General features: G+C 43.4%; 2 protein-coding genes across 3 annotated transcripts in view; both read left to right on the top strand.

Annotated features, from left to right (window-relative positions):
* Positions 1–10,147, top strand: part of ALDH1A3 (aldehyde dehydrogenase 1 family member A3) — a 33,648-nt gene extending 23,501 nt beyond the window's left edge. Inside the window, exons 10-13 of the mRNA XM_017736547.1 lie at positions 3,737–3,901; positions 5,436–5,593; positions 6,884–6,958; positions 8,321–10,147. Of these exons, the coding sequence (XP_017592036.1) occupies positions 3,737–3,901; positions 5,436–5,593; positions 6,884–6,958; positions 8,321–8,393 (471 nt within the window). The 3' untranslated portion in view covers positions 8,394–10,147. The remainder of the gene's footprint in view (positions 1–3,736; positions 3,902–5,435; positions 5,594–6,883; positions 6,959–8,320) is intronic.
* A 2,188-nt stretch (positions 10,148–12,335) lies between these two features.
* Positions 12,336–12,525, top strand: part of LRRK1 (leucine rich repeat kinase 1) — a 76,998-nt gene continuing 76,808 nt past the window's right edge. The window contains exon 1 of one of the 2 annotated variants that reach the window (XM_017736543.1): positions 12,336–12,422. The gene's annotated coding sequence lies outside the window, so the exon portion shown is untranslated. The remainder of the gene's footprint in view (positions 12,423–12,525) is intronic. The other variant, XM_017736528.1, reaches the window with a different exon arrangement.

The following is a 12,525-nucleotide window of genomic DNA, read 5'->3' as shown; positions in this document are numbered from 1 at the left end:
CCTGCTCTGGCTTTCCTGTTACACTTGTAGGAGAGAGAGCACACACACACACCTGAACTTCTGTGTATGCAATTGTCAAGGCCAGGATGGGAAGGTGTTGAGGGAGTGGGAGGAAACTGTAAATCCCAAAGCTTTTATGTGGTTGCCAGTTCAAAGGAACAACCGCTTCCTCTGCAGCTATGGTTCCTCACTCTCTGGAGCCTATGTTGTGGGCATATACAGAAACTTAAGCAGAGGAGAGAAATGATGCAGTGTCACAAGGACTTAAAAATACCTCCGAAAGTAGCAAAGATTCACACCTGCCCACAAGTTACTCTTCAAATGTAAAGCTTCCAGATATTTTTTTCCCCACTGTCCCTGAAGTAACCTGCTTGGCTGTGAGGGTTTTTTTTAACTTGAACTGATGGATAAGGGACGAACCACCAGGAAAAATCTGTCGTCTTCATCTCTCCCCATGAGATGCTTCAGATCCAGCCTGATGCTTTCATTCTCCTTTTGTGTGGGTCAGGGTGAGGATATGCAACAGCATTACAACAATGCTGCATAGATCCCATTGTGGGATGGTCACTGGCTTAGAAGCCAACAGGGGGAAGGGGTTAAAGCCAGCCTTTAGGCTGACAGTGGTTGTAGCCCATTATCTCTTTGGTCCTGCATCAGCTGCAGGTGATGACAATCCTGTTCCACAAGAACTTGAAACTGATGTAAGCTAGTCCTGGCAAAGTGGTCCTATGTGTAGTTGTTTGTTCCTGCATTGCACTGTGCTAGATTGGGGAACTGGTTGATTCAGGTCTAATCCAGCCTTTTTGGAAGTCAAGAAGAAAGGTTTTACTCACGTCAGTCCCCTGATGTGGATTACTGTTCACTGGCATGGATGCTTGTGGCATGGCAGTGGGGAAAAGATTGTCAGCCACATATTGGGTTATGCTGATATAAACTGTACTGCTCTGATTAAAATTAGGTCAACTTTAAACAGTATTAAATTTAGACAGAAATGAGGCATGCTTCTGATGAGACTTCTCCAAAACTCACATGTGTCTGGCAGTGCTGACTGGCTGGAATTCAAAGGACACCACAAGAAACCTGAGGGGTGATCAGGACTGTTTGAGCAGAGTGCCAACCTCAAATGCAGACCAAGGGCAGTTTTTAACTTTGGATTCCTGGGAGCTGTATCACAGGAAGCAATAAAGTAAATCTGCACAGATGGCAAACTGGTTAACCAGTGCATTATACAACTGTGAACAGCAAACAGCATTACATGAGACTAACATCCTGGGGTACTAGAACAGTGATTAGATTAGAATAAGACTAGACTAGTTTTGTTATTTTAGAACCCCACACAGTGGGATTTGTAGATTGTAACACCTAACCTACAGAAATAAAATAAGCACTAATGATGGCACTTGTTAGCCAGGAGCTATTCAGCCCAATGCACATAATTTGATTTATAAGACAGTGAATATTTTTCCTTAGACTGTAGACATGCACTTCAGGATTAAAGTGTGAAAATAAAACATTTAAGTAGAAAGGGTTGTTTCCAACAGTCTGTTGGACCCAGTTGTGGGCTATTTTGTAGGACTACAAACACTAGTTTTGGACATAGAAAAAGTTCTCCTTGTAGTTTTGACTGAAATGAAGCAAGAGATGAAGATTTGGGGGCTCCCAGATTTTCAGTATTGCAGTGATCCTTAGAAGCTGCCTTCTCTATTGAATTAGATGAACAAATAGTAGAATTTGCTTTACCAGATCATGTGTTTTTAATTGAATTCAATGCTTGAACCATAAATAATAGTGGAGTAGGGGACAGAATTTAAACAAGCCTTGCAAGCTCTAGTTACAATGACAAACAGTTCCACCCTTGCATGTCATTTTTACAAATGTTTTCTTTCCCCAGTGTCTTTTCATCTAACTGTAGTTTGCCTTGCAACAAGTTACAGCTGTATAAATATCCTTGTTTTGTTTTCTGTGATGTGAAGTGGATGGACTGGATTGGTCTGGATTACAGACATGCCAGGATGGAAAGCACTTGCAGATATTTTTGAATTATTTGCACTTGGCAACTAAGCAACCAGACAAATAGACAATGTGTATGACACCTGCCAAACTCAGTGTGATACTGTATCCTACAGGAGGGCACGCAGTTCCTGGGGCAGTAGCATGAATTGTGTCCTTAAGTAGCACCTTAAAACACGAGAGAACACAAGCACTTAGAACACACTGTCCACAGTGCATGTGGTACACACACATCTTTTTGCCCTGAGATGTGCTGGGCTCTGTTTCCACGGTGTACCAGAAGTACCTCAAGGACACCCTCCTGCAGCTTTGATATTTGTCTAAAAGCATGAAAACTTGGATTGTGTGTGGCCAGGATTAACTAGAGACAGGATATAGTCTGTAATCTGGAGGAGTCAAGTGTGGAACACTCCGTGTAAACAGTCCCAACTGGCAACTGGCCCTGCTGAAATAAAACCAGATGCCTAGGCAGGGGGATTGAGCCATACAAGCATCTGGAGATACCTGGCAACCAAAGTAACCCCCCAGGCTTCCAGGACACCTTGTACCAGTGGGTGGAGCCTTTTATTTAATCACCTCAATAAATTTGTTGAGGTTTTTGTTGAGTTTTTCTTTTTAAAAACATCACCATAAATCTTTTACCATCTCCAGCCTGCTGTGATGAGGAGTTTCATCACTTAATTACACGTCACGTAAGATGTGTTTGAGACCTGCAGTTCTGCAGTCCACTGCTGCACGTGGAGCATGGAAGAAGGAGCATGGAAGTGCTGTGGGCTTCTGCACCTCTTCCCAGCACAGGACACACTGTGCTTGTGGACTACAGGATGTCTCCTCTGAGTACTGGTGCAGCTGTGCAGCTTCAGGGTCCTGCCACTGAACTGGCCTTTCCCCACTCCTACGGAAATCCCTGGTTAAAGGCTAATGACAGCAGCACTCACTATTTGAGATTACTCCATATTTAGGTGGGGGTGAGGAGGAGATAGACAAGGTTGGTAGTTAAAAGTGAGGCTGTGGCTCCCAGTACAGAGAAAAAAAATGCAGGATTGTACCAGTCTCTAAGAACTGTGAAAAGTTATTCTGATTTTAAAAGCAAGGCTTTGGTATAACAGTTCTGAAGTAACCCCACCAACAGGGCTTATCTTTGAGGCTGTTCATGTAGCATGCAGTGTGGAAGGAGGTGGAGGCAGAGCTTGCTAGGTTCTTCCAGAGGGGGAGAAGGAGCTGTGGGTGAAGCTGCACAATGCAGCAAAGTTTATAGTTCTTATACCCTGGTTCTCCCTCTCCTGTACTGATTCTATTGCTGGTCAGATCCCTTGCTGAGCTTGCTAGTCCATCTCAGACTGTTCTCATACTGCTACTGAGATAAATCTGTGCTTGGAGAAGGTCAGCAAATCCCAGAGCTCAAGTGAGTGAGCTGTGGGAACACATATCCAAAACACCCAGGAAGGGAAAGTGGGGAGACCCTTCCATGTAGCAGCAAACTATTAGATTATATTAAACTGTCACATGTCATTTCACCTTCTGTTTTCTGTGGCTCAGGGCTATGCCCATGTCCTGTCTTTCTCCCTGCTTGCTGCCTGACTGCCACATCCTAAACTGAGCTGTAAACTGACCCAGTTTGACAGTGCCCTGCAAACGTGCCCCTGGGCCACATTCCATGACTCCTCTCTGGAACCATGATAACAAAGATGCTGCTCTCTGTTTCTTTTCCTTTTGTGTCTGACAGATTGACCAAAAACAGTTTGATAAAATCCTGGAGCTGATAGAAAGTGGGAAGAAAGAAGGCGCTAAGCTGGAGTGTGGTGGTCTTGCCATTGAAGACAGAGGACTGTTTATAAAACCCACAGTGTTTTCAGAGGTCACTGATAACATGAGAATTGCCAAAGAAGAGGTACAAATCACCTAGATAAATGCTGCTTCAGAATAAGAAATAGTGGTGATGGAGGGGGTCTGTCTGCATCCTTAATTTTAAATATAAATAACTGAGTAAAAATAACTGACACTGTGGCAAACTGGAGCAATTATTTACCCTGTAATTGCCAGTGACAGTGGATAGTGTAATGTGTGTTCTTGCTCCACTACTTTGTACAGAAGGGGTTGCTTTATTGCAGGAAGGTAGGAAAATAACTTTGGAACCTTATCCTGGTAAGGAACAAAGGAATGGCCACTGAAGTTCTCTGAAGCAGCCTTAGCATCTGAAACAATCCCAGATTCCATTCTCATGGCAAAATCCCCTGAGACTGACTATTTCTTTCCTATATGAAAACATGGTCAAAGCCAGCAAAGTGCAGATCTAATACTCTGGCTTTCATTATTCATATGCAGAAATGTTGAACAAGCTGCATGTGATTAGATCCTGTGATATTCCTTTGAAATAAAAGTTAATCTACTTTTCATCATGTTCCCTAATGGAAAATAAGTAGTTGCCAAAGTCTAACTGGCGTTTGTATTTTATAGTTTAGCCTAGTGCTTTTTATGGGGCTGCTTGCTGTTCACTCCTGGCAAGATGTTTAAATGTCTCAGATCTGCCACAGAATCTCTAAGGAACCTGGGAAAGATATCAGGGCATGAGTTACATGCTAAAAATAGAGAGAAAAAGAGCTGAAAATCCCATGACAGACCTTTTCTTAATGAACTGACTCCAAATCCCAAGCCATGATTCACAAAGCTTATTCGGTTCCATTCATTGGCAGTTTTGTTTGCAAATGTTCATCCTTTGCCTAGGACTGAGGCTCCACTTAAGAGCCTGGATATCCCAAAACAAAGACATTTAGAAATACTTGGATGAGCCTAAAAGTGGCCAAAATTAGTTTGTATCTCACCTTCAATGGGCTTTATTGTGCTGTGAGACCCTGCAGACCAAGAAAGGGCTCCACCTTTGATACTGTACCTGATGAGAGACTCCATCCCAAAATTCGGGAAGCCCTCTGTATGCCTGTTGCCTTTACACCGGCACCTGGGAAGCCAAATTTGTGGTCAAACACAGACGTGGTAAATGCACTGCATGCAAATAAAATGCATACAGTGACAAAATCAGGGTTAAAACCAAGGAAGAAAACTTGCAGTCCCTGAAATAAATTAATTGTTACTTGAGTACACTCAGCTTCAGAGTTCAAACGGAGAGCTGTAAATGGAGTAAGGATGAATCATTTGTAACTTGTCCAGATCTAACTCTGCTTCTTTTGATTGTTGTAGATGATCCATTCGTTGTTGGATCTTAACATTTATTAACTACTACAGCACATCACAATGCTTCCTTTGAAGTTTAATTAGTAGTTTTTAAGATACTCTATAAGCAACCCCTAGAAAGCTAAGATATAACATTTTAAATATATTATCCAAAGAGAGCATCTGATTCTGATTACTTCAACATTACCACAATTAGGAGATGCTTTCCTGTACTAAGGTTTAATTGATATGTGCAGATTTTTGGGCCAGTTCAGCCAATTATGAAGTTCAAGAGTATAGAAGAGGTGATAAGAAGAGCCAACAGCACCGAGTACGGACTCACAGCCGCGGTGTTCACCAAGAACCTGGACAGAGCCTTAACCCTGGCTTCGGCTCTGCAGTCAGGAACAGTCTGGTGAGCAGCCTGGGAACAGAGGGTGGGCTGGGGCTTTGTTTCCTGAGAGGGGAGAGGGATTTAGGACTTGGCAGTCATGTTGGTAAGAGCATGGTGCTAATAAGGTTGTGGGCTCCATCCCCATATGTACCGTTCATTTAAGAGTTGAATTTCATGATCGTTGTAAGTCCCTCCCAACTCAGAATATCTGTGATTCTCTAAGTGCTGGAGGTAAGATGTATTAGTAGCCTGCGTAGTTTTTGATACTCTGCTCAGAAGCAACATCTGTTCCTCAAAATAAGGTGGTGAGGCCCAGACAGTGTGTCAAGAAATGGACTGGTTTTCCTTCAGTCAAAGTATTTCTTTGTTGGGATTGTAGTAAGGTCCACCAGATGTGATGCCTTCCCAAACCCTGTACATCGAAAAAGCAATTCTCATGATCTTTAGCCAGCACCAGATGGGACTTTGCTGCACAAACCAGTGCGGACAGTAGATGGCAACACACCACTGTCACAAAGAAGAGCAGCTATTTTTGCTTACAAAATTTCTCTTTATATTAGAATCGTTTCAAAGATGGAGTCCTGATTTTTGTCCCGCTCAAGACAGGAAGTTGATCTGGTGTCTGATTCTGACGCAGAGGATTAATTCCAAGAGTTGGCACCAGAAGAATCTGCCTCAAATACTTACAAAAAATGGGATGTTGGGCTTTGAAGGATACATGTGCTGAACACACATGAAGATGCAGACCTACAGCACAAGCCATACCTGTGCTGTATGACCTTCAGTCATTTGATCTTACTGAGATGCTGGGGAAGTGTCTGCATCAGCTTTTTCTACCAAGTATCTATAGAAATGGGCCTAGTGGTTTTATTTTACTGTGACACAATTGTCTGATACAGTCCAAATATTTTCTATACCTGGAAGTGGATGCTAGGGCCTGGTTGTGACTGTTTAGACAGCCTTCTGAGTAAACATGTTCATTTCAGAATGTGCTTAATAAATTAGGGAACAGCTTGGACTATTTATTTTAATCATGACTCTGAACATGGCATAAATTCCAGCTCAAGCATGAATGTCTTTGCCATTAGAGGATATGAAGTGAGATGTAGGTCAGACTGAGAAGTACTCAGATGTTTTCTGTTTCTGCAGCAAAAGAAGATTTTATTGCTAAAATCTGATTTCTCAAGTAACTGAACTGCATAAAAGAGAAAACTGAGAGACTTCAGCCTTTTATTGTATTGTTGCTGTTGTAATCATCTTGCTTTTCTTTGGTATTGAATTGTCTTTCTAAAATTGATGTTTTTATTGTAGGATCAACTGTTACAATGCGCTCTATGCACAGGCTCCTTTTGGTGGCTTTAAAATGTCAGGCAATGGCAGAGAACTGTAAGTTTTGCTCAATATTTTGTTTCTGTGTGGGTAGTGAATGCAATAACATTTGTGACTGTGAAAACGCTGTTGAATTTGCTTTTAAAGTTTAATCAGGCTTGCAGCATGCTGCACAGGGAGGTGCTAAGCCAGTAGAGCGTGGATGTAAAGCACTCCTTTAGGAGCACCTTCATCTGCTTTATAAGCTTTTAATAGCTCCAGTTCAGTCAAGTCCACTTGGAAGCATTTTTCCATACTAGTTAGATTTTCAGATGAAGGGAGAAGTATGGCACCATGGCTGGGGACACTGGTGTCCACCCCAAACCTGTCCCATCTTTCCATGGTGGTGTCTGTGCCTCTTTTTGCTGCTGTATCATTGTTCCTTGTTGGACCTCTTCTGGTGGGAAGGAATGATCTCCCAAATCATTCTATATCCTACCTTCCAAGTTTGCTGCCAAATTACAGAAGAGCCCTCTGTCCCTTTTCCCAGCCTGGCCTGTTGCTGTGGGGCTACCAAACATTTCAGCTCTAACTAGTTACCCTATGAGTTAGACCCAGAGCTGAGACATTGTCTTAAATCTTAATTTTCTTCTTATATAGGAGACAGGTTTTCTTAGACCTTTCAGCAGACTCCTCAGAAGAATCTAACACACCTTTCCTTTCACAAGCCAGATTTAATTTCAGAAACCATTTCTGTAAATGTTCTGGTGCATCTGCTGCTCCGAGACATTCAGGTGCCTCATTTGCTAAGCACAACAAATAAATGAATCCTCAGATGGGACATAGATATATATTGAGACCTTATGGTTTGCTTTGCCTGACTGCCTGGCTAATTAAAGGATGTCAGAGATTTCCCATGGGCAAGGCATGGAAATAGAGCCAACAGTTACCACCAACCAAGACATAATGCAGTGGTGGGCTCTCTCATCAGTATGCATTTCTGGAGCGACTGTGCCCTCCTGATGACATGGTATCTTGTAGACAGAAGCTTTCTTTTGGTGAAAAAATAACTTTAATTATTGTCTAAGCACCAAATAACTGTGTGTACGTGGCTGTCTCTTGTATGGCTTCTCACAGCAGCACTCAGTTTGCACTAGGCAGAGTCACAAGTGTCATCTTGTGGGTTACAGTGACCAAAGCATTCCATGTTTCTTTCACAACAGGGTGTAACTGTATGTACTTATGTGCATGTACTTGGTGGTTATTAGAAGCAGTGGAACAAATAGATAGCTGGTGTAAGTTGTTCATATCTGGTTTTAATGACCTGATGTCACCTACAGCAGCTGTTAATATGCACATATGTACAACTCTCTTCTCTCAGGGAAATACACATTGACATGCTACAATTGTTTGTCGCTTTTCTCCTCTCTTCTTTTGCAGTGGGGAATATGCTCTGGCAGAATATACTGAAGTGAAAACAGTCACCATTAAACTCTCCCAGAAGAGTCCATGAAAACAGGAGGCCTAAAATGCTGACACTCTGAATGTGACACATGGGGGACGTGTTCAGAGCAAGGGGGAGGGGAGGGGTGGGAAGGAAAATGGAAACACCTGTCTTTATTCTTCTAGGAACACTGAATCTACTGGACACCATTTTGCCAACTGGCTCTTCACAAACTGATTTACTGACCCTACTGGCAGTGCACACTTGTACTCTACAAGTCCCTGGCTGTACATCTGCCTGCTCCCTGTGACTCAGATGCTGGTCAGTCACAGTGTTTGCAGGACATCTGCTCCAAACTCGGTACCCCTGAAGGACATGGACATCGCTGGCATGTTAAGAGAGACTGCTGGTACCATCACTGGTACTGGCAAATACCTTCAGAGGCACCTGGATTTCCCTTGGCATAGATGGACTTGAGTGGTAGGGTTAGAACAACTTGACTGGAGCTGCTGGAGTTTGTGTGAAGAGTGCAGCTGGAGTTTGGAATGGGAGTGCAAGCTTTCGTGGAAGGTTCTGTAAGGAAATTCTCTTTGAAAGAGTTATCTTGGTGTCTCTAAAGATATATGCATTCTCCATACTGGTGATATTCTAGCCCTGAATGAGATTTGTGGGAGTTTCCTAGAGGACTCCTTTGGGGCCAGTATTTCGCCCAACAGAGACAGACTTTCAAGTGTCCTTGGAACCTGATGTTTGGGTGTGCACACACTACACATGCTGCAAATGCAAGTTCCTGACTTGCTGACCCTTCTGGCTCCCAGTGAGTCACAGTTGTATCTCAAACCTTCACTATAGCACTTTTCTCAAGAGAATTTTGCACTGCACTTACTGTGGTGACACCGAGTTGGATGCTGAGCATGTAGCATGGTAGATACCCCACAGAAAACACCCCACACCAGTCCTTCTGATCTGGGGGAGGAAGCAGAAGAGCTGCAGGAAACTGTCCTGCTCTCTCTTTCTCTGCAACTTTCAGGCTTTTTGAACATCTCTTTGTTTTTTGAGCCAGGACTATTACTATGAGAGTAAAACTTATAAGCTCTTCTCACTGCTTCTTTGTCGTGTATGAATGTAGCTTAAAATACATTCCTGGAAGTGCAGTGTGAAAAGGCAGGTGCTCCCAAGCACACCCTGAGTGCTAAAGAGGAGGGTCTACAATCCCGTTACCATGGAATAAGACGTGGCTGGATTTCACTGTGTCAGCAGCTTTACAGTCTTTGTCCCTGTGAGTGCTGTCATCTCGTGGCCAGCACAGAGTAGCTGATCCTTCCCTAAGAAAACAACTGCCTTGGATTGTCCCTTGCTCACAGCTGTCCATGGAGTGGCTGTCACACCAAGTTCATGCCTTAGTACCTCCTGCAGTAACTTCTTTGCATACCCAGACATTATTATGAGATTGTGATGAGATTAATGACAAGCCACATGCTGTCTTCAGTTCCTGGGTTCACTGCTTTCCCTCCTTGTCTCCTCCTGACTCTGCTGGAGAACCCTGGCAAAGGCACAGCCAGTCCCACGTCTGCAGGAGCTGTGAGTGTGCAGGAGTTAGTGGTGACAGCTTGTTAGGAAGTTCAGCTGATCCCTCTGGGATTGTCCTCTGAGAACAAACCCACCAAGATTCCTTATGGCTTATCAGCAGATCTCCAGGGAGCACTGATGAGGATTGCTGCTCCAGATGTCAGAGCTTGAAGCAGAAATGCAGGTCTAACCTTTCTTCTCTGCTGCAAGCCAGGATTTAACCAGTACCTTCCGTTGCTCACAGATAGGCTCAGAGAGCAACAAATTCTGTTGCATGAGTGGAGCTTTTTTTGGAGGAGGAAGGAAGGTGGGTGGCGATAAGTAAGGAAAAAAGTTTGCATGAGCCTAAACTTCCTTATTAGTTGGTGAACGTTAAAATTGCACTTCCACACCACTTCACTTCTGACGTGACATACATCCAACAGTGTAACTAGGAGCCTGTCCTCCCAGGGGGTGTGAGACAGGTAAATCTCCCTCTCCAGTGATGAAAATGTCCTCCCTTCCCCATCAAAGGCCAAATGGGTTAATCATAAATAAGTTTCTATTTTTGTAAGGCACGTAAGAGTGCAAACATCTTCTCAGACAAACATTTTACTCTTGCCCACCTGAGGGTTTTCTTGGGCTGCAGCCAGACAGTAGGGAGGTGAGGCAAACAGTAAAAGGCTGGTTATCCTGATGTATCTCTGTATTTTTGATAAACAATGGTGGAGACTGAAATAATCTGAAATTCTTAAAATCCTACTCTTCTGGCTTTATACGTATGATATATATTTCACTTTTTTCCCCCTTATGAAGTTTTTAAAAAGTCAATGTATCTCTTTTTGTATAAATCAGGGTTTGACTCTACACACTGAATTTTCTAAGTTATATAACACTAGACACTAACTTTAAAATAACCCCTTAGAGGGTATATATATTCTTCCATTGCACAGTAAGGCTTTCATATGAAATACTAGTTGGTTTTTTTTAAAGAAAAGAACTATATTTATAAATTAGGATACAGTTAATCTAATGTATTTTTATAGCTAAAGGTACATGAAAATGCTATGTTTAAACCTCATGTATATATATTTAGACTATGGATATCTTTTTTGTAATAGTTCTTGTTCCTAATAAATGTTTAACTTTGTGAAATGGGTGTGTCTGAGGATTCAGTATCTCACTGGGGGACTGTGAGGGAATCTGCACTTGGATTAATTTCTGCAATTTGGGAAGAATTAGCCAATTTTACAAAGTGCTAAGTGTGGTCAGTGCTCTGCCATAAAAGCTTGAGTTGTGCCATTTACCGTGAGCAGAGGGAGAAGAGCAGAGCTGCAGCTGGCAGGGGCAAGCACAAAGTTGGATGGATCCTCTTTTCCTTCTGAGGTGAGCCTCAAAATGAAGTGTTTCAAGACACTGTGGCTCCTGCAGCCAGACGGGGCTCCCTGCCTTGGTCTGGCTGCTTTCTAAACTCCTTGAGACACATCCACCACTAGTGTGGCTCCGCTAAATGTGTTCCCAGCCCTGTTTTATTTCTCTCATCTGCAATGTAGATACAGAGCAAGAACATTCCATTGTCTTTTAACTCTCTTCCCATCTGATGTGTGAGAAATTCCTATCGGCTCCCTACACAGACCAAGCCAAACTCCTTGAATTTTCCACTTGCTGACAGCATCACTCAGAAGCTTTCAGACTTCAGAAAAGGGAAGGCTGGAGATACAAAGGCATTACTGTGAGTGACATAATCAATGGAGACATAAGGAAGAGTGGGATGAAATTTGGTGAGGGAAAAAAGGGAAAAGTTAGCTTGAATATGTGGGTAAATTATTGCCAGAGGAAATTAGAGGCTCTATTGTAATAAAGGAAAAAGAGTTATTTTGGGGTATTTTCAAACATTGTGCTAAAAAAGGTGTAAGAAAGGTCTGGGTAAGAGCTGGGCTGTGGGGCATAAAAGGGAGCAGTCTGGATAAGACGTAGAAAGGGTGCTAAAAACAGGCAACGCTGTTTTTTAGTTGTGTAAAAAGTCAAAAAACAATAGTATTGGTACGTTCTTGCTCTCCACCTATGGCTGCAGCTGGATGCAGATTGATGGGCACCTGAACACGGGGAAAAGCACCGGTGAACACACATCTCTGTTCCATAATCATCCAATGAAGCCCTCAAGCAAATCTCAGGCTACCGCAGCCGTTCTGTGAATGCACATCCATCCTCAAGTGACCATCAGTGATCTATTGCTAGGTACGGACCAGGGAAAAAAACCCATCCTCTGTGTATAATTTACAGAATCACTACGAAAAGCAAAGCAAAAGGCACGCAGAAATGGTCTTGTCTTAGCTGGTCCGACGGGTGTGGGAAATGGAGCAATCTCTGCCTTGTCAGAGGTTCCTGGGGAGGAATGGGTCAGTCTGGGGAAGGACTGCGCACACCAACATCTGACTCCTTCCGAAGAGAGGGGGCAACCTCGCTCTGCTCTTCCAGCGAGGACCAAACTCGCCGCGATCCGGGGAAGGAGCAACTTTCAAAGTCAGAGCTGTGCTGGGCGCTGCCGCGGTAAGGCCGGGCCCTGCGGGGACGATGGGCAGCGGTGCGGGAGGGATCCTGCTCCAGCCACCGCCACTCCCAGGCTGGGGTTTCCTAAAAAACTCAAATCCGC

Source organism: Corvus brachyrhynchos, unplaced genomic scaffold, assembly GCF_000691975.1.
Source record: "Corvus brachyrhynchos isolate BGI_N302 unplaced genomic scaffold, ASM69197v1 scaffold200, whole genome shotgun sequence".
NCBI lineage: Eukaryota > Metazoa > Chordata > Aves > Passeriformes > Corvidae > Corvus > Corvus brachyrhynchos.
This window is presented reverse-complemented; position numbering and strand designations above follow the sequence as displayed.